This window comes from Dipodomys merriami, unplaced genomic scaffold (genome assembly GCF_024711535.1).
Source record: "Dipodomys merriami isolate MVZ:Mamm:240054 unplaced genomic scaffold, mDipMer1.0.p SCAF_14, whole genome shotgun sequence".
NCBI classification, from domain to species: domain Eukaryota; kingdom Metazoa; phylum Chordata; class Mammalia; order Rodentia; family Heteromyidae; genus Dipodomys; species Dipodomys merriami.
Genome location: NW_027202715.1, coordinates 21,365,921 through 21,384,827, shown reverse-complemented (window position 1 = coordinate 21,384,827; position 18,907 = coordinate 21,365,921). Strand labels below are relative to the sequence as shown.

At 38.1% G+C, this 18,907-nt stretch overlaps 2 protein-coding genes across 3 annotated transcripts in view; one reads left to right on the top strand and one right to left on the bottom strand.

Moving 5' to 3' along the window:
- Positions 1-18,907, bottom strand: part of Ctnna3 (catenin alpha 3) — a 1,374,363-nt gene that overhangs the window by 755,646 nt on the left and 599,810 nt on the right. The gene's annotated exons all lie outside the window — the stretch shown is intronic.
- Positions 5,777-18,907, top strand: part of Lrrtm3 (leucine rich repeat transmembrane neuronal 3) — a 160,555-nt gene continuing 147,424 nt past the window's right edge. The window contains exons 1-2 of the mRNA XM_070021008.1: positions 5,777-6,417; positions 6,756-8,287. Coding sequence (XP_069877109.1) covers positions 6,414-6,417; positions 6,756-8,287 — 1,536 coding nt within the window. The 5' untranslated portion in view covers positions 5,777-6,413. The remainder of the gene's footprint in view (positions 6,418-6,755; positions 8,288-18,907) is intronic.

Below are 18,907 nucleotides of genomic sequence, written 5' to 3'. Positions count from 1 at the left end.
GTGCTAGCCTTGAGCAAAAACAAAAAAACAAAAAAACTCAGGGACAATGCCCAGGCCCTGAGTTCAAGCCGCAGGATTGGCACAAAAGGAAAAAAGGGAAAAAAGTCATATTCCTATTATAGAGAGGCTAATTTTTCTAAACATTTTAACAAATTTCTATTTAAAATGGTTTTATAATATTTTAACTACTTATGACACTTTGAGGCCTAGTATCAAATAGGTATTTCTAAATCTTGGCATAGTAGTCCATACTTATAATAGCAGCATTTGAGACGGTGGAAGACGGAAAGTTTGAAGCCACACTGAGCAATGTAGAGAGATCATCTCAAAAATATAATTCCTAAAGGGGATTACAAACATTAAAATCTCATTAAAATTTTTAAACAAAAATATCTAAACCCATACTTAATTCAAAAGTATTTATCATACTTGGTCATTCTCCCAAAACATGACCCATGAAGGTTGAGCTTTCAGTTGCTTAACCCACAAACCTAGGAGCTATCTTTAATTTCTCTCTTTAACTTCGATCTCCCATGAAGAAAAAATCTTTTCATTTTATCCTAATAGATGAAGAATTCAATCCATTCTCATTGCTTCAACTGCTGCCCCACTGGCCCAAGTACTGCCATGCTCTCTCAGGGGTTGTAGGATGGCCTCTATTCCAACAACAGCAGCAAGAATGATTATCTTGTCCATTTGGGCTATTATAAAAATACCATTTACTGGGGTGATTTCAACAAACAACATTCATTCTTCACAGTTGTAGAGACTTGAAACACCAAGGCACTAGCTGATCTGATTTCTAGAGCGAGATTAGTAATAGCTTATACAAAGCCACCTTCCTGTGGCTGAGGCCAGAGGAGGACAGAAAACAAATGCTCATTCCTTCTTATCCTTGGGATCTCACTAATCCAATCATGAGGGCTCACAAAAGGCTCAGTGTTCAAATACCATCATATTTGGGAACTGGGTGATTTGAAGTATGAATTTGTGAAGAATGAAGCATTCAGCAATACTGGATTGAGTGTTTCCACATATAAACTTGATTTTTATATATCTATATGCTACTAAAATCTTCAGTTGCCTTTTCACTTACTCCACAATAAAGCTAGGATTCTTACAATGGCAAAAATGGCACACAAAGCCTTCCAGGACACAACGTCTAGTACTTCTTTCACTTGTTATCCAGTCACTCTGTCACTTGCTTTCTCCATGATAGACCCATTGGACAACTTGACTAATTGTTCACCAACAAACATCATCTCCTTCATCTCCTTCATGAGTTTGCTTAGACAACTTTCTCAGCAGCCTTACCATCCTATTTGAATGGCATCCAACCACCTATCTCTTACAATCTCAATTTTTCTTATAGTTTCCTTGTTTTCAACAGTATATACTATCTACTAATACCTAGGTATATATGGTTACTTTTAATTGTCTTACTCCTTTAATGTAAATGTCGCAAGAGCACAGAGCTTTATTTTGTATACTAAACATATTTCAAGTATTGGGAACAATGGCTAGTAGATAAAGGGTATTCAGACTAGGTATTTGTTAAATATATAAAATCTCTGGGGCCAGTCACTCTGGAGGTGTCAGTATATCATATTGCAATCTTGTTTTTCTAACTTTATATTTGGCAATTTGGTTTCATATTGGAATAAAATTTGGCATTATATCCTGAGACCTGATTTATTTACCCAATTTAAACAAAATATGTTTAGCCATTTACAGTACTGCAAGTGCAATAAAAAGTGTTTAGATAGATGACACTATGTTTTATAATTGTATAAATCACGAGGCCCCAGATTCACTGGGGAAATATAACTTGTCAAGGAGTTTATGGTAGGTTCTGCATGTGGTGTTAAGCATGGGAAAAAAAAGTTTGTAAATACATATGTAGTTTAATTTTGCCTGTATTAAAAGGCAAATCAGAAATAATCAGCTTGCTCTGGTCACTAATTAGAGAGAGAACTAGAAATCATACCAGACATTTACTAAAATATTTTAGAATCTAATTTTTTTGTCAGTCTACTCTATATCTTTAAAATAATTTCTGCTCTCCTAAGTATTTAGTAGTTTAGAACTGTGTTTACTTTGGGCTTGTTTTGTTTTTAGTTTTTGTTTTTTTACTTCTCAACTAATCTCTAAGATCATCTCTCTCCAAGCACTTGATTGCTCTGAGGACAACACAGGACAGATACAATGTGGAATGAAGAGCAAGTACAAAGGTAGGGTCCACACAGCGTACGTAGGGCCCAACCAAGCTGAGAAAAGCTACTGTTGACTGTTGAGAAAAGGCTCCGTGGCCAATATTAATACCAATCACAAGACCCAGAGGAAGAACAAAAGACCAAGAAAAGAACAGGAGCCAAGGTATCAGGAAAGTGCCTGGAAACCTAGTGTACGGCATACAACAAAACAGACTATTATTTGTCTTAAATAATCACAGACTATTTGTTCTAGGAAAGCAAAGTGAGAGAAATACCTATCCAGAGGTTCATTTGTGCTACTGTCCCTGTGTATGAGGGATATGGACCTGGGTATGCGATACTGGGTATGAGGTAGAATGAAGTTGATTGGTCCCTCCAGCCATTCTAAAGCAGCCCTCTGAAGCAGTTAGGCAAGAAAGACATCTTAATAACTACTTGTCATTGGGGGAAAAGAAAGAAGTAAAAAAGATCAGAGACTTTAAAGCACAAAGATGAGAAATGGGTTGTAAATATTACTTCTTCTAGTTTGTTTTAAGATAAACAAGTTCTCTGCACATCAACTAAAGAATAAAATTTAAATTAAAAAAGATATACAAGTTATGAAGTTTCATGTGGGATGTTCAGTGATCAAGGTTCAGTAATAACCTTCTATATTATGCCAAAGGGAATATTCTAAAAACTATTATTTCACTATTCTTGTGAAATACGTGGTTTAACTGTTAAGAAATAGCTCAATGACAAGTGAAGACTGCCTGCTAATCCTCTAAGGTTTGAAATTTGAGTTACTTTCCTTTTCAAAGGAGGGGGTAAAAATGCTCAATAAGAAATGTACTCATTACCTTACTCATGTTATTGTAACCCCTCTGTACAGTATCTTTACAATAAAAAATTAATAGAAAAAAAAGAGTATTTTCATCATCATGAGCAAGTGGTTCATGCCATGATCCAAGGATCATGGTTCAAAGCCAGCCTGGCCAGGAAAGTCCATAAGACTCTTCTCTCCAATTAACCATCAAAAAGCTATAAGTAGAGGTGTGGCTTAAGAAATAGAACCTTGAGCAATAAAGCTAATGGGTAGCACACAAGCCCTGAGTTCAAGCCCCAGAACTAGCTCATGTGCACACACACACACACACACAACACACACACACACACACACACACACATGCATGTGCAAGCATGCATACAACACACAAATATTTTCCTGAAAATTACTTCCAACCTCACTGATGGAGAAAAGCTGAAAGGCTCAATCACATGTGTTACAAACTTTATGTTAATATTACATAGTCAGTTTATCTTAGTGCATTTGTCACTTCCCTTCTCAAAATGTATTTGTGCAGTAAATAGACTTGTTAGCATCTATTATGTGCCAAGCAGAGTTGTAGATGTTTAAAAACTGAAGTAGACAAAGCAGGTCTTTGTCTTCAGCTCAATATTGTAAATTTCATAGTAGCTTTCCTAGGAGAAAATTTATTATTTTTAATCAGGCTTCTGCTATGATTTTTTTAAACCTACTTGTCGATCAAAGACTACTGATATAAACACCATCTTCCATCCTGAAGAGTGAAAAATCTTGGTGGATGGAGAAGGAAATATATGCAGGTTTGTTTTTTGTTTGCCTTTTTGTTGTTTGTTTTGGTTTTGGTTTTTTGTCAATACTGAGGTTTGAATTCAGGGCCTCTTGCTTACCAGGCAGGTTCTCTTACCACTGAGCCATGCCTCCAGCCCTGGAAAAATATATTCTTTAACAAGCTCTCTGGGTATTTTAGATGCATTCACAAAATGTATAATTTCATGAGAACTGATGCCTTAGTAGTACATGACCTAAAGCTCTGGTCTATATCTATAGAATGTTCTTTGATTATCATGAATAACATTTACTAAATTTCTCATCCTTAGAATGTCTAGGCACTATCTAATTGGCTCTTAGCCAAGTCACCTAACATAAACTAATAAAGTAGAGATTATAAAGAATACTACGTATTTTTAAACAAAATTTCTATCTCTGTGGGGGATGGGTATGGGATAGACATTAGGATGCTCTGCCTTGGGGTAAAAAGATTGAAGATTAATTATTAGTGATGTCCCATAGAACCAAAAGATTCATCTTTAAGATAAAGTGGAGATGATAGAGATATGATACTTTCTCATCAAAGAAGCTGAGAAATCCATTGTGTGCAATATAAAAAGTGCTCATTAAATTAGTTCCTTGTGCATTAAGGACTGCTGTACAGTCAATAGTCAATACTAAACAATATGCAAGATGTAATACAGCTGAGACTTTTCAAATAACACATTTGCTATGTACTACACACTATTCCAGGTATTTTAAGGTACCACGTTAACTTGATTCTCTAAATGTATTTATGAGATGTGAATTTTATAATCCATTTTACAGATGAGAAAACTGAGGTGTAAAGAAATTAAATAACCCACTTAAGGTTATATAGCTAGCAATTTGTAGCCAGGATTAGAACTAGGGAGCCTTGGTGGGGGGGGGGGGAGTGGAGTGGGAGGGAGTTCTTAATCTCTAACTTGTTCCTCTTTAGTTTTTATACCATTTGAGGAGCTTCAGACCAAGGAAACAAGAATATGGAATATGCTGGTAACAGCTTCATTACACCAATCCCTTAATCTATTTTCACTTGACTCATTTAAAAATGAAAATAACAAATGCTGTTAAATCAAATCATCCAGTGGTTAAAGAGTCACTCTAAAGCCAATTTTGATCCAAATCACAACTTTACCACTTAGTTGGCTCATGATGCAAGCGGCCCCTTTCAAGACTTGATTCTTCATCGTTTAAATGGAGGTGATAATGGGGCCTGCATCAAATTGGTTACTAAACACACAATCACTACTTAGAAAGGACTCAACAAATACTACTAATATAAAACATAGTAGCACCATCATGAGCTAAAGGATCTCTCTTCATTCTTACATTAGCACTAAAGATTATTTGCCTCCTAATTTCAAAAACAAAAAAACAAAAAACAAAAAATCCTCACAGCCATCAAAATAACAAACCAAATCATAAGCCATTAAACTAATTATATCTCGTGTGGGAAAACCAGAAAGGCTATTGAATCCATTAATTCATAGGTCATTCGTCATCTCCTTTATTCCAAAAATGTATGAGTTCCAGCATCCTGAGACACCTTGCATAATATAGTCACTGTGACTCCAGGAGGTCAAATGGACAAGCAGTTAATGCTGCTCTGTGAAAAACTCAATAATTCATTTTCTAAATTTCAGCTCCAAGCCTACGTTGAGGTTAAGAAAAACTGACATTCGATCTGTGAACTTAATATTCAGCTCCGGGGCGGGGGCGGGGAAGGGAGGGGGGGCAGAGAAAAACCAACTCTAGGACGCACGTGCTCAGCCATCAAGCCGACACAGACAATCCAAGACAGGGCCAAATTGTAAAGCCAGACTGGGAAATCACAGAAAAGGTTGCTAGGTATTGATTAAGTTGACCATTCAGTTCCTATTGGGCCACCCAAAAGAATCATTCATTTTCCAGCCGAGAGTCTGCTCATTTGCAAGATAAAAGAGAGACATTTCTGCACATGCCCATAATGTTCTTCACCACTGGGGGCAGCTTTACATAAGACTGCATTCACTGAAACCAAAGCAACAGTCCGAGCCGCTTTCAGAATGACTGTCTGCGGGAGTGCGCGGAGCGTGTGCGCGCTACGGGGCTCTCTTGCCTTCTGGGCTCCAACACAGCTCTGTGGCTGAACTGGAAGGTGCTCGTCACAGGAACGGCTGGGCTATGGAATACAGATGTGGCGGCCCAGGTAGCCCCGTGTTGCCTGGAGGAATACATCATGCTTGCTGAAAAGAAATTGTAGAAGCCAGGTTGTTGGGTGTTTGGTTTTTTTTTTTTTTAAACCCTTTCCTACAGGAGAAAAAAAAAACTGTAAAGATGCAAAAACGTAATATCCATGAAGATCCTATTACCTAGGAAGATTTTTGATGCGAATGCGGTGTTGGGATTTACTTGTTCTTGGAGTGTTCTGCGTGGCTGGCAAAGAATAATGTTCCAAAATCGGTCCATCTCCCAAGGGGTCCAATTTTTCTTCCTGGGTGTCAGCGAGTCCTGACTCACTACAGTGCAGCTGACAGGGGCTGTCATGCAAGTGGCCCCTAAGCCAAAGCAAAAGACCTAAGGACGACCTTTGAACAATACAAAGGATGGGTATGTTTTGTCATTTTTCTTTTTACCTTCTTGAAAAAAAAAATCCTCTAGTCTGTGTAAATAATTCTGCCTTAATTATTATAGAGATTGCCTTGGTTTGCTCTAAGGCTATAAATTCAATTGCTTAGTGGACATGTTACCTTGTTTAATTGCTATTAAAAAAAATTCTAAAGACCATCTCCTGAAATGACAGAGAGATGACACTTGATACTAAATGTTATTCAATGTTTACATTTCTCAACATGAATATACGTGTCTATTTTTTTTTGTTTGATTAATGAGAAAAAAATAGAGAAATTTTTGGGGGGATAACTTTTCTAAGTTGTTTTTATTTCCAGGTTTCAATGTAATTAGGCTACTGAGCGGATCAGCTGTAGCACTGGTGGTAGCCCCCACTGTCTTACTGACAATGCTTTCTTCTGCTGAACGAGGATGCCCTAAGGGCTGTAGGTGTGAAGGCAAAATGGTATATTGTGAATCTCAGAAATTACAGGAGATACCCTCGAGCATATCTGCTGGTTGCTTAGGTTTGTCCCTCCGCTACAACAGCCTTCAGAAACTTAAATATAATCAATTTAAAGGGCTCAACCAGCTCACCTGGCTGTACCTTGACCACAACCACATCAGTAACATTGACGAGAATGCTTTCAATGGAATACGCAGACTCAAAGAGTTGATCCTGAGTTCCAACCGAATCTCCTATTTTCTAAACAATACCTTCAGACCGGTGACCAATCTGAGGAACTTGGATCTGTCCTACAATCAGCTGCATTCTCTGGGGTCTGAGCAGTTTCGGGGCTTGAGGAAGCTGCTCAGTTTACACCTGCGTTCCAACTCCCTGAGAACCATCCCTGTACGCATATTCCAAGACTGCCGCAACCTGGAACTTTTGGACCTGGGATATAACCGGATCCGAAGTTTAGCCAGGAATGTCTTTGCCGGTATGATCAGACTCAAAGAACTTCACTTGGAGCACAACCAGTTTTCGAAGCTCAACCTGGCCCTTTTTCCAAGGCTGGTGAGCCTCCAGAACCTCTACTTGCAGTGGAATAAAATCAGTGTCATAGGGCAGACCATGTCGTGGACTTGGAGCTCCTTACAAAGGCTGGATCTGTCAGGCAATGAGATCGAGGCTTTCAGCGGACCCAGTGTGTTCCAGTGCGTCCCGAACCTCCAGCGCCTCAACCTGGATTCCAATAAGCTGACGTTCATTGGGCAGGAGATCTTAGATTCTTGGATATCCTTAAATGACATCAGTCTTGCCGGGAATATCTGGGAATGCAGTCGCAATATCTGTTCCCTGGTAAACTGGCTGAAAAGTTTTAAAGGTCTGAGGGAGAATACAATTATCTGTGCCAGTCCCAAAGAGCTGCAGGGGGTCAACGTGATCGACGCAGTGAAGAACTACAGCATCTGTGGCCGAAGTACCACAGAGCGCTTTGATGTGGCCCGGGCTCTCCCAAAGCCCACATTCAAACCCAAGCTCCCCAGGCCGAAGCATGAAAGCAAACCCCCTCTCCCTCCCACGGTGGGAGCCACAGAGCCCGGCCCAGAGACCGAAGCCGACCCCGAGCACATCTCTTTCCATAAAATCATCGCGGGGAGCGTGGCCCTGTTCCTGTCGGTGCTCGTCATCCTGCTGGTGATCTACGTGTCGTGGAAGCGCTACCCGGCCAGCATGAAGCAGCTGCAGCAGCGCTCCCTCATGCGAAGGCACAGGAAGAAGAAAAGGCAGTCCCTTAAGCAGATGACTCCCAGCACCCAGGAATTTTATGTAGATTATAAGCCCACCAACACGGAGACCAGCGAGATGCTGCTGAACGGGACGGGACCCTGCACCTATAACAAATCAGGCTCCAGGGAGTGTGAGGTATGAACCATTGTGATTCAAAACAAAACAAAACAAAAGCGCTCTTAAAAGCTGGGAAGTAAGTGGTGCTTTATTGAACCCTGGTGACTAAAACAAACAAAAAAAAGAATCTTCCACCTTCCCTTCCCTTCCCTTCCCTTCCCTTCCCTTCTCTCTCTCTCTCTCTCTCTCTCTCTCTCTCTCTCTCTCTCTCTCTCTCTCTCTCTCTCTCTCTCTCTGCCTGTCTCTCTGTCTGTGTGTGTCTCTGAGTGTCTGTGTCTCTGTCTCTCTGTGTCTCTGTCTCTCTGTCTCCATCTCTGTCTCTCTGTCTTTGTCTCTGTCTCCCTCTGTCTCTGTCTCTGTCTCTCTCTGTCTCTCTCTGTCTCTCTGTCTCTCTGTCTGTCTCTGTCTCTGTCTCTGTCTGTCTCTGTCTCTGTCTCTGTCTCTGTCTCTGTCTCTCTCTCTCTCTCTCTTTCTCTCTCTGTCTCTCTCTCTGCTGGCAAGGTCCTTCCCTACCCCTTTGCCTGCATTCATTGCCACTGGTCATCTTCCTTTCCCACATAATCAGCCCCTTGAAATTTAAATACCACAATCAATGTGACGATTGAACTCTGGTTTGATAGCATGCCTGTTGTATAAGACCCTTTACTGATTCCATTCACGGTTGCATTTGCTTTTAGATGAAACTTCTTTTATAAGTAATACCCCCCACATCTAAGATTGTTCTCCTGGTTTCCTTGGGAAATCAAGGGAAAAGATGAGTGACCCCAGACCTTGGGAGTTTAAAGTGATCCTAGAAGGTGATTTGACTCGATGGGCTTGGTAGAGACAGACAGAGACCTTAAAACAATGCCCTGCCCAAAAAGAAAATGACAAGAAACTATCAAAAGAGGGTAATGTCTTAAAGCAACCCCAGGAGCAGTTTCCAGAGGAATCTGGCTTGCAATTAGGCAAGGGGGGGGGGGGGAGGCGTGGCTAAGGATTGGAAGACTGCAAGCCCAGAGATACAGAACATGAGGAAAGGGGGAAAACACAAAGTTTGAGACTTGAAACCTTCTCTCTGTAAACCTGTCCCTGTACAATCGGATCAAAGGTCTCACAGTCCATCTCTTTGAGCCCACATGTTAGTGAATTAAAATAATTAAATAGGCAAGTTTGAGGAGGCAGATTTCTCCATGGACTCCTCCCGTTAGGAGTCTTTCCAAGGTGATAAGGTTTACAAATGGGAAGGCACCTTGCTTACCAGCCTGTAGCTGGATCTTACCAGAATTTCTCCTCAGCATTTTCAAAGACTCTAAGATAGTTAGGACAATGGTTAGGTCTATGCTGTTCTGTCTGGGATTTGTCAGGCTGTCCTGCCCTGTCCCATGATACCTCCAGCACACAGCAGTTTCCTGAGGATTGACATTTCATTCAGATGTGTACAAGAGAACATATTCTAAGACAGGCTTTCCATCAACAACTCAATGGGAAGAATGACTTTGATAACGCCTGCGTAAATGTATAAATAAATCCTAGAGGAAAAAGGACTCACCCCATGACAGTTCTCTTTTGTGTTGCTGTTGTTGACATTCCTGTGTCCCTGTGTTCATCTGTATTGTACACTCATCCATCAGGACAATTCTGTACAGACCCTGTTGGTAAGCAGCAAGCTGCCTGCATGTGTTTATGTCATTGGTGAAAGTTTATTGACTGCAGCACAAGTATCACAGCCTCTGTATTGAAACGATATGAACTACAGGCCATTGAGATTTCAGGGGAAAAAATAATATATCTTTAGTCTGTATTGTCTTCCATCCTCCAAAATTAACAGATTTACTAGAGGAGCAAAGATTAGGAATTGCTGTTTTATTTAATTTGACTTGCCAAGTCTTGCATCGTTAACCATGCCCCTGTTCTTTCAAAACAGAATCACTGCAGCAAAAAAAAAAAAAAAAAAAGAAAGGAAGAAAAGAAAAAGTAAATGGCTATTTTTACCAGCATTTTTATATACTTTAGATGTTTTTCATAGGACAAGAGGGAAAAAAATCTAGGCAAATCACCATGAAATATAATTGCAAGGAAGCCAGATTATTAAAACCATACTTCTATAAGCAATAAAAAAGTAGATTTCTCAAAGTACTCAGATATTGATGAAACCTAAAAATAGATACCAGCTCAGAAAAGCACCATAGCTACAATATAATTGCTGAATATATATTTGCTAATGACAAATAGTCACATATTCCCAATTGATTAATAATGCAAATATTTCCTTACAGTATTATGACCTGAATGACTGAGCCTACTGTGATGTTTCTCACTGAACTTGTAATTTTACATTTTCATAAACTGTTGGTAACTACAAACTCCATCTAAAAGAGAAATTTTCTTTGGTCAGCCTCATTTTTATCTGTACTGAAGATGATTGTATTAATTAAATGCAGTATTAAATTAAAAAGGCCCATTTTTATTCTTTGACTTGACCTTTTGCCTCACTAGTAATGGATCCCAAATATTTATAGTCCTACTTAACTTCTTGCTGTGCTACCTAAAATGTGGTTACTCTATTGAAAAATATATCTAAAGTTCCAAGCCTAGTTGGTATGTAAAATTCATGTAAGATTAAGTGAATAACCAACATTTTTGAAGGCTGGTCATTCTTAATGCCTATTTTTTACTTAGGAATTTAGTAATCAATAAGGAGTCAAAGAAAATACCTTAGATGGAAAAACACATTTTTGATCTGGGACATGAATTTACAAGACAAAAGTTCTTTCCCACATGCTTCCCTTTGAATTCTCTACTACACAGTATCTTCTGAGAACAAATGCAAAACTCCTGCAGGTTAGACAACTAATTACTTGGCCATTGGAAATTTAACAAAGCCACTTGTAATGTTCTCCTGATCAGAAGCTGCTGCCCTTACCTCCAGCCCATGGCACTTTCAAGACTACATACCACAAATCTATTTTCATGAGTATCTAGAACACATTGCATAGTGGACAAACAGCACTGATATTCATGTCTGATTCCCCTACAAGGTGACAGTAGTTAGACAACTGGATGTGTTGAACTGGGCAGCAGAGTGGGACCCATGAAACATGGATTCATTCATACTTTGAATGCTTCATTAGAAAAGAGGAAAAGTGGAATTTAGTATCTGTACTCTGTGTGTGTGTGTGTGTGTGTGTGTGTGTGTGTGTGTGTGTGTGTGTGTGTATGTGTGTGTGTGTGTGTGTGTGCTTTTTCCCCCATTTTAGTGGACTCAGTACCCACCGCCTACTGTAGCCTGGAGTGAATAATCCCAGTGCCAGTCTGCTAAGCACTACTTATGCAAGATATATTTATTTTAAGTGAGTTTGTATTTTCCAAGGATGTTGGCATTACATCTCTTTAAAGAATTTAAACCATTTTTTACTTGATTTGGTGAGTCAAGTACCTAAGTAGACACAGGCAACCAACTGTATTTCTATAGAGTATCAGTGACCTCTAGTGGCTAGTTAGAACAAACACAGCTATTCATGCACATAGCTTTTCATCCTAAATTCTTTTGTAAATGTGATTTCAAACACGTAAGTTTGGATTTGTACGTTGAATTTCAATTTTATTTAGTCACTTTTCCTGGGGTATGAGATTATAATCTAAGTTGATGTATATTTTGTCTACTCACTTTTCCTTTAATAATGTCAGAAGACAAGTCATAGAACTGTAGCGTGAGGATATGAAGCAAATAACTCAATGGGAATAGATAAGAAATATTTCTAAGTTCTATGTTCCTTGATGTTGGCTTAGTCTTTGATACACTTATTCAATGCCTTAATATATTTTCCTTGGGTAAGAAGTTGGAATGTTATGTTATTTAGGTTGGGGAAAACAAATGCTAGCGTTCATTTTGAAAGAATCAGTATGAATTATTTACTGTCCTTAGGTATTCCAGCTCCATCAATGGAGGGAGGACTCCCCTTTGGGCTTTACAATTCCTCTCCAGTTTGCTGATGGTGCCGGTGACCTGTGCTTTGCCCCAGTGCTCCCTCTCCCTTCCCCCTTTCAGCCAGCTGAACACTAGTTCTATTAGGCTCTCCGACAATGATGTTACAGTCTAAGAGGTGATGATTCATGGATAATGAAATTATGTTCTCCTTCTGGAGAAGGATAATGCAGAGTCAGATTCATGGATTTGGCAAGGGTTTTTAGGATGCTGTAGGTGCACGAAATATCTTCTCTTCCTTTGACATTTACCAAGATGAGAGCTCAAATAGCTTATTTAAAGTGTGGATTAGAACCAGAAAAAAAAATGCATCCGGCCATGAAGCTTAAGACAAAAATGGGTTCCAGAAATGACAATTGAGAATTGAGCCATGAGAAAAGAAGATTTCAGAAATTATATTGCTCCTTTTATTTCTTTTTTCCCCTCTGGATTCTCATTAGAAACTCTATCTGTAGCAAACCCATACAGCTTTGATATTTTTATATTCCCTTTGCTACCTACATTAAAAATCAGAGACAGCTGAGAGAAACTTGGAGCACAAAAAGTATCAGTAAATCGAAATGCTAAATATCATGAGGAATGTAGAATAGATGCACTTTAAATAATGTTTATTAAATAGGTCTTGAAAACTAATTACATTCACAGGTGGGAGTAACTATTTCCCACTCATAACAGCCTATAGAATTGGGCCAAATTTCACTTAGCCTCTGAAATCATTGATGATTTTGGATAACTTGGTAGGATACTGTAGAAAACCTAAACCAAAAGTAATTCTATTTCACTTGAGGGTAATAATTGCAACTACACATTGTAGAATTAAGGAATTAGGAATTAAGAACTCAATTTAAATTTCTCCAGCACTTGCTAATCAAGTAATTGCAGGTAAATTTCTTAGGTTTTCTAAATTTGAAGTTTTCTATGTATAGACTAGATATGTCTTGTTAACGTCTCATAGTTATTGGAAGGACAGAAATAAGAAAATCACTTCATAAACTCTAACATGAAGATACTCTTTTCTTTTTAAAGAGCAGTTAGTAAGATACTGAGTTCTGTTGGCTGGTGTTCTGTGTTTGGAGTGGGTCGGAAACAATCGGTAACTTGACTGTGACAGAATCCCAGACTCATTTGAAATCAATATGTACATATAATTTCATTTGTCTTTAGTACTGATATCTATAAAGAAAAAGAGTCTTCCATCCTATGTTTCCCAAGGCTTGGGTTCTGTCAACACTGTTCACAATGTACAGTTGGCCTAAAGATGTCAAGCAGAGAACATTGAAGCAAACACTTAGCAAACTAAATCAAAACTCAAGTTAGGTCCTAAATGGAGTTAGTATAGCAAACCATTAAATAGTTGTCCATCCATCAGCTCCTACTGTTTCAATCTTATTGACTTCATACTATATAAATATTGTATTTTTATATGGAAGGGTGACATTATTTTTGAGCAAAACAAGTAAGTTTTCATACTATCTTGTGTGGACTTAGTATATATTCTAGGTCTGATTACATGATGTAGCTCTGTTGTTTGTTATCCTCATCCACCCTCATGAAAGGCATTGCCCAAGATCTCCTAGTATAGACACAATAGAGTATAGTATGCAGGCCTAGAGATATGGCTCAAGTGACAAGCTGTAAAAGAAACTATTATCTACTTTATCAATTGTAATTATTGAAGAATAGTTGTATTTTTTAAGTAGCATAAAATACAAAGTGTTTTCCTTTTATTAATAATGACCTTTAACTGAAGCTTTTATCTTATGGGTAAAAGTGAATGTTCTTGAGTTAGGTCTCAAAGCCAATAAGGGGCACTCCAGGAAAAGATAGAATAATAGCCCAATCACAATATAAGTCCAAGCAGAGATGATCTTTGTTCCCACTGTACTTTTTTTTCTTTTTTTTAAAAATTATTATTATTGTGAAAATAGTGTACAGAGGGGTTACAATTACATGGGCAAAATAATGAGTACATTTCTTATCAAGCATTGTAGCCTCCTCCTTTGTTTCCCCTTCCTATCCCATCCTCCCCCCATCTCCCCACCCAATCCTCCCCCCCTCCCACCCACCCCCGCCACCAAAGTTGTAAAGTTCGTTTTTGACATAACAACTTGTACATTTCATTGTTGCAATGGGTCCACCTGTATCCCTATTTAAAAGATATGTTTTTTCCCTTCCCCTCCACAAATTATAACAACATCAAATACAGTGAAAGCAGGGGTTATACCGTGGGGGAGGGACATACAAAGCAACAAAGAAATCATCTTATAAATGTGTTAGAAACAATCGCATGAAAGAAAAAAAGCATTTGAATATATATCTTAGGGTTCATTTCCCTAACACCAACTTAACTGACCTTTTCTGCTTGATTCAGACATATACTAGTTATTGAAAATAAGGGAAACCATGGGACCTATGTTTCTTTGGGCCTGGCTTACTTCACTTAATATAATTTTTTCCAAGTCTTTCCATTTCCTAACAAATGGGGCAATGTCATTCTTTCTGATGGAGGCATAGAATTCCCACTGTACTTTCTAACAACAGAATATCTATGAGCAATAATAATCCATTTTATGGGGAAGAGAAGAAAAAAGAGAAGCTTCTAATTCATCTTTCCTACAAATTTTTCTAACAAAAATTAATAACTTCTCAACAATTCTCTATATTTTCTTTTTATTTTCAGGGTTCTTGACCTTCCCATTAAGAAAAAGCATTCCTTATTACTTTCCTTTTTCTCCTACTCTTAAGCATACCAGCAACAAAAATATCATCTTCTTAAAGATAAAATGCACATGTTTAGCCTCACATAATAAATGATAAGGCTGATACTGAATTTAGCAAAGGCATTTGTATGTGTGTGTGTGTGTGTGTGTGTGTGCGTGCATGTGTGCATGCGTGTGTGTGCGCGTGTGTGTGCATGCGTGTGTGTGCGTGCGTGCGTGCGTGTGTGCGTGTGTGTATGTGTGTGTGTGTGTGTGTGTGTGTGTGTTTGTCCTGGGGCTTGGACTCAAGACCTAGGCACTGTGCCTGAGTCCCTTAGCTTCTTTTGCTCAAGGCTAGTGATCTACCACTTGTCTCACAGCTTCATTTCTGGCTTTTTGGTAGTTTTAGTGGAGATAAGAGTGTTACAGACTTTCTTGACCAGGCTGGCACTGAACCATGATCCTCATATCTCAAGCTCCCGAGAAGCTAGGATTACAAGTGTGAGCCACCAGCTCCTGGTACAAAGGCAATATTTGTTTAAGTCTCATCACACTAATTACAATACTGTGGAAATAAAATACATGTTGCCGAGAACTTTAAAAATAAATCCTTATTCATACCGTAATAAAGCGAGGGTGATAAAAAGTGCCTACAGACAGTGAGATACAGTCTGTGTACACTTGAGTAGCCTTCACTGCACAGCAGGGTGGTGGCTGCATGAAGCTAGAAGGTTTTTCCTGGACTAATATTGAGCTGTTGTCACTCCTACAACAAGGAACATCCTACCATCCTCCACCCTTTGATTCAGAGTCTCACAGGACTTTAAAAGAAAGTTGTATAATATATCACACTGACACTGAAGAAATAGAATTATCTTGGGGGAAGAAAACTTGACAAGATGGTTATAAGATTATAACCATGAAAACCAAGTTACAACGGTTCAAACAGTTACAAGACTGACAACTCTGAGACCAGTGTCAACTTATGAAGGGCGTATGCCCACTTTGTACAAAAATTTCAACGTGAAAAAGCTTAAGCATTTGGCTTGGGTATTGCCACAAAGCAAATAAAAGGTGGGGGTGGGGGTGTAACATCACTAATCTGCAATTAAAATAAAACATTTAATCATCTACGTGCAGAGCAGAGGCCACATTACATAAGCTTTTCGTATGTTTTCCACCAAGCTACTCATGCCTAGAAAAAAATGCATATCCTATGAATAAATCCTATAATGTGATTGTCCACATTTTATTACTGATTTTGTGTGTGTGTGTGTGTGTGTGTGTGTGTGTGTGTGTGTGTGTGTGTGTGTGTGTGTGTGTGTGTGTACTGGTATGTAACTGAGTTTTTGTTATGAGCCAGGAATTTATCTATAGTATTTCATGATTTTGAAGGAGGCATTATACCTTTCATAAATTCATATTCGTTTTTGAATATATAAGACAGTCTTCTTACCTTGAATCTGTCTTCCTATAAATTAAACTAGTAAAGAAAATAAGCATCATTAATCCTATACTTGACCCATTTTGTAGGACTGCCCTGAAAAAATAATTCATATCATGTGCACATAAGGCCTTTCAATCTGAATTATACATCTCTAGATCCCTTTCTTAAATGGTTTCTAATGGTTTACTATTAGAGTATCTATCTGCTACCTAAATGCTAATCTGTACATCTTGGGTTTTCCCAGCCTTTCCCACTTCAGTGTCATTAAAAAACATTATACACTTAATCCTATTGACTTTTCATAGAGAGAATTGAGTACTAAAATGTAAAAATCTACATATATTTTTATGGCTTTTCCTCTAGTAGATTTTTATGGATGAACATATAGAGATGTGTGGGGACTTTATTAGTTTACACTAAAACACAAAAGCAGCAAGGTGGCTACAAATAAAAGGGAAAAGTTAAGGCAGATTTCAAAACAAAGTCTTAAAACCCTTCTTATATATTTTTTAATCTGAACAATAATCCCAAATGATGGATTTCTGGTTTTCCCTTATCTCAACAACTGATTTGCCTTACAAATTTTCCATCATATTCTTGAATTTGAGTTTTACATTGAGTTTAACATTGTGTTGCTGTTTTGTCATTTGTGTGGTTGGAATGCTAGGACAGATGGACTGGGTTTGTCTCTCGACTGTAATCCAGTCAGCTCTGTATGTCTGCCTTCTGTTTTCTCATGGTTCCATTTCCATGCCTTTTCTCTAGCATTATCTCTGACGAAATCCCCAGGGGTTCTCTGTGTCTTATGTCTTGTTCACAGATCTGGGCAGTATTATCATCCAAGGCACTTACATTTATTTAGAGATAAAATAATTTAGCTAAGTGCAAAAAGCCATAGACTAAGCTGGTATAACCAGAACAACTAAGAGTATGGCTGAAGAAAGTACTTCTTGGACAAATTGCTTTACAAGCATGGATTCCTCTCTATCTTTTTCTCAGCCATAAACCAGCCTTCCCGAAGGAAACATGGCAAGACCAACAATCCATGCTTCATTCAGTAAACTATCTTTGAGAAATTTCAAAGTCATTAAACACCAGCTTCTTACTTCATTTTTCCTTAGAGAACAACTTTGTATACTAAAAAAAGCTTAGGTCATAGATCTTGGACAAAATACTGTGAAAAATCTCTTTCTGAGACTCAATAACTACAATACATTTAGATTCAGCTTCTTCATCTTAAAATGTATTAAAAAAATCACAGATGGCAAATAAACAACATTGTTGAATATCTTATATTCTTCTTTTCCAGGCATATTTTATATATTCTTTGCATGCTGTGAATGATACAAGGAGATGGTGGAGTTGGAATTATTTAGTTCAAGCTTGGCTCATCCTAGTCACTTTCACCTTCTTTCCATTAGCTCCATTTTCTAAGTAGTCCCATCTACCTTAATAGTCATATCTAACCATCTATTTTTATTCAGAATGATAGCAAATGAGAATCTAAGAAAGAGAATCTAAATTTTTATAAGGTTAGGGGCAAGTGAACCCATGGTTAATACTGAAGAATAGTGGTGGTCTAGACAAAAAAATATCCAAAACCTCTCAACAAATCCAACTACATCCTTTCCTTTATTCCAGACTGTTTCCCATGCTTTGAATGAGGGCCACTTCTTGTCTTGAAGTAGAAAGTGCCCGCCTACTTCCAAATCCTCCTGTCCCTTTCTGAGCCTTTCAATTGATAATCAATTCAACTCAAAAGCTATTCATTCTACAAGTCTTTCTACACCTTACCCTTCACGCTTTTATGTATTTTGTAATTCTACTAGAGACCATCTCACAGGCTGCCTTGCGCTTGAGTTATTAATGTATCTATATTCCATTTTTTGAGAAACATTTAACATTTCTCCTTTCTTCCAATATTTTATTCAGGGTATATGTGTGTTTTTTTTAGTCTTTAAGATAAGGGTCTAGAGCAACAATTTTATGGAGCCTGGATTGATCAGCCTCACATGTATATGGTCAATGTATAGATTTTGTCTTTATTTCATAAATACCACCTTTTGCCATATATAATATTCTCATTGATCATGCTAATTTCAAAAATATTCTTATAAGCTGGGCACCAGTGGCTCATGCCTGTAATCCTAGTTACTCAAAAGACAGGAAAATCTGTGAGACTCTTATCTCCAATAAACCACTAGAAAACTGGAAGTGTCACTGTGGCTCAAGCAGTAGAGCACTTGTCTTGAGCTGAAGAGCTGAGGGACAGTGTCCAAGCCCAGAGTTCAAGCCCCATGACTGACAAAAAAAAAAAATTCTTATAAAGATACAGCTTTAAGGAATCACATTCAGTAGTAAATTACTTCTATGCTATTTTCATTGGGATAGTTGCCAAAACTGTGAACATTTTAGGGGGTTTGTTAAAGCACAAGTATTAAAAATCTGCAAGAAAAAGAAATAATGTTTAAATACTAATACACTTCAATTTTTGTGGTGACAGAATAGTCATGTTTTGTTGTAAA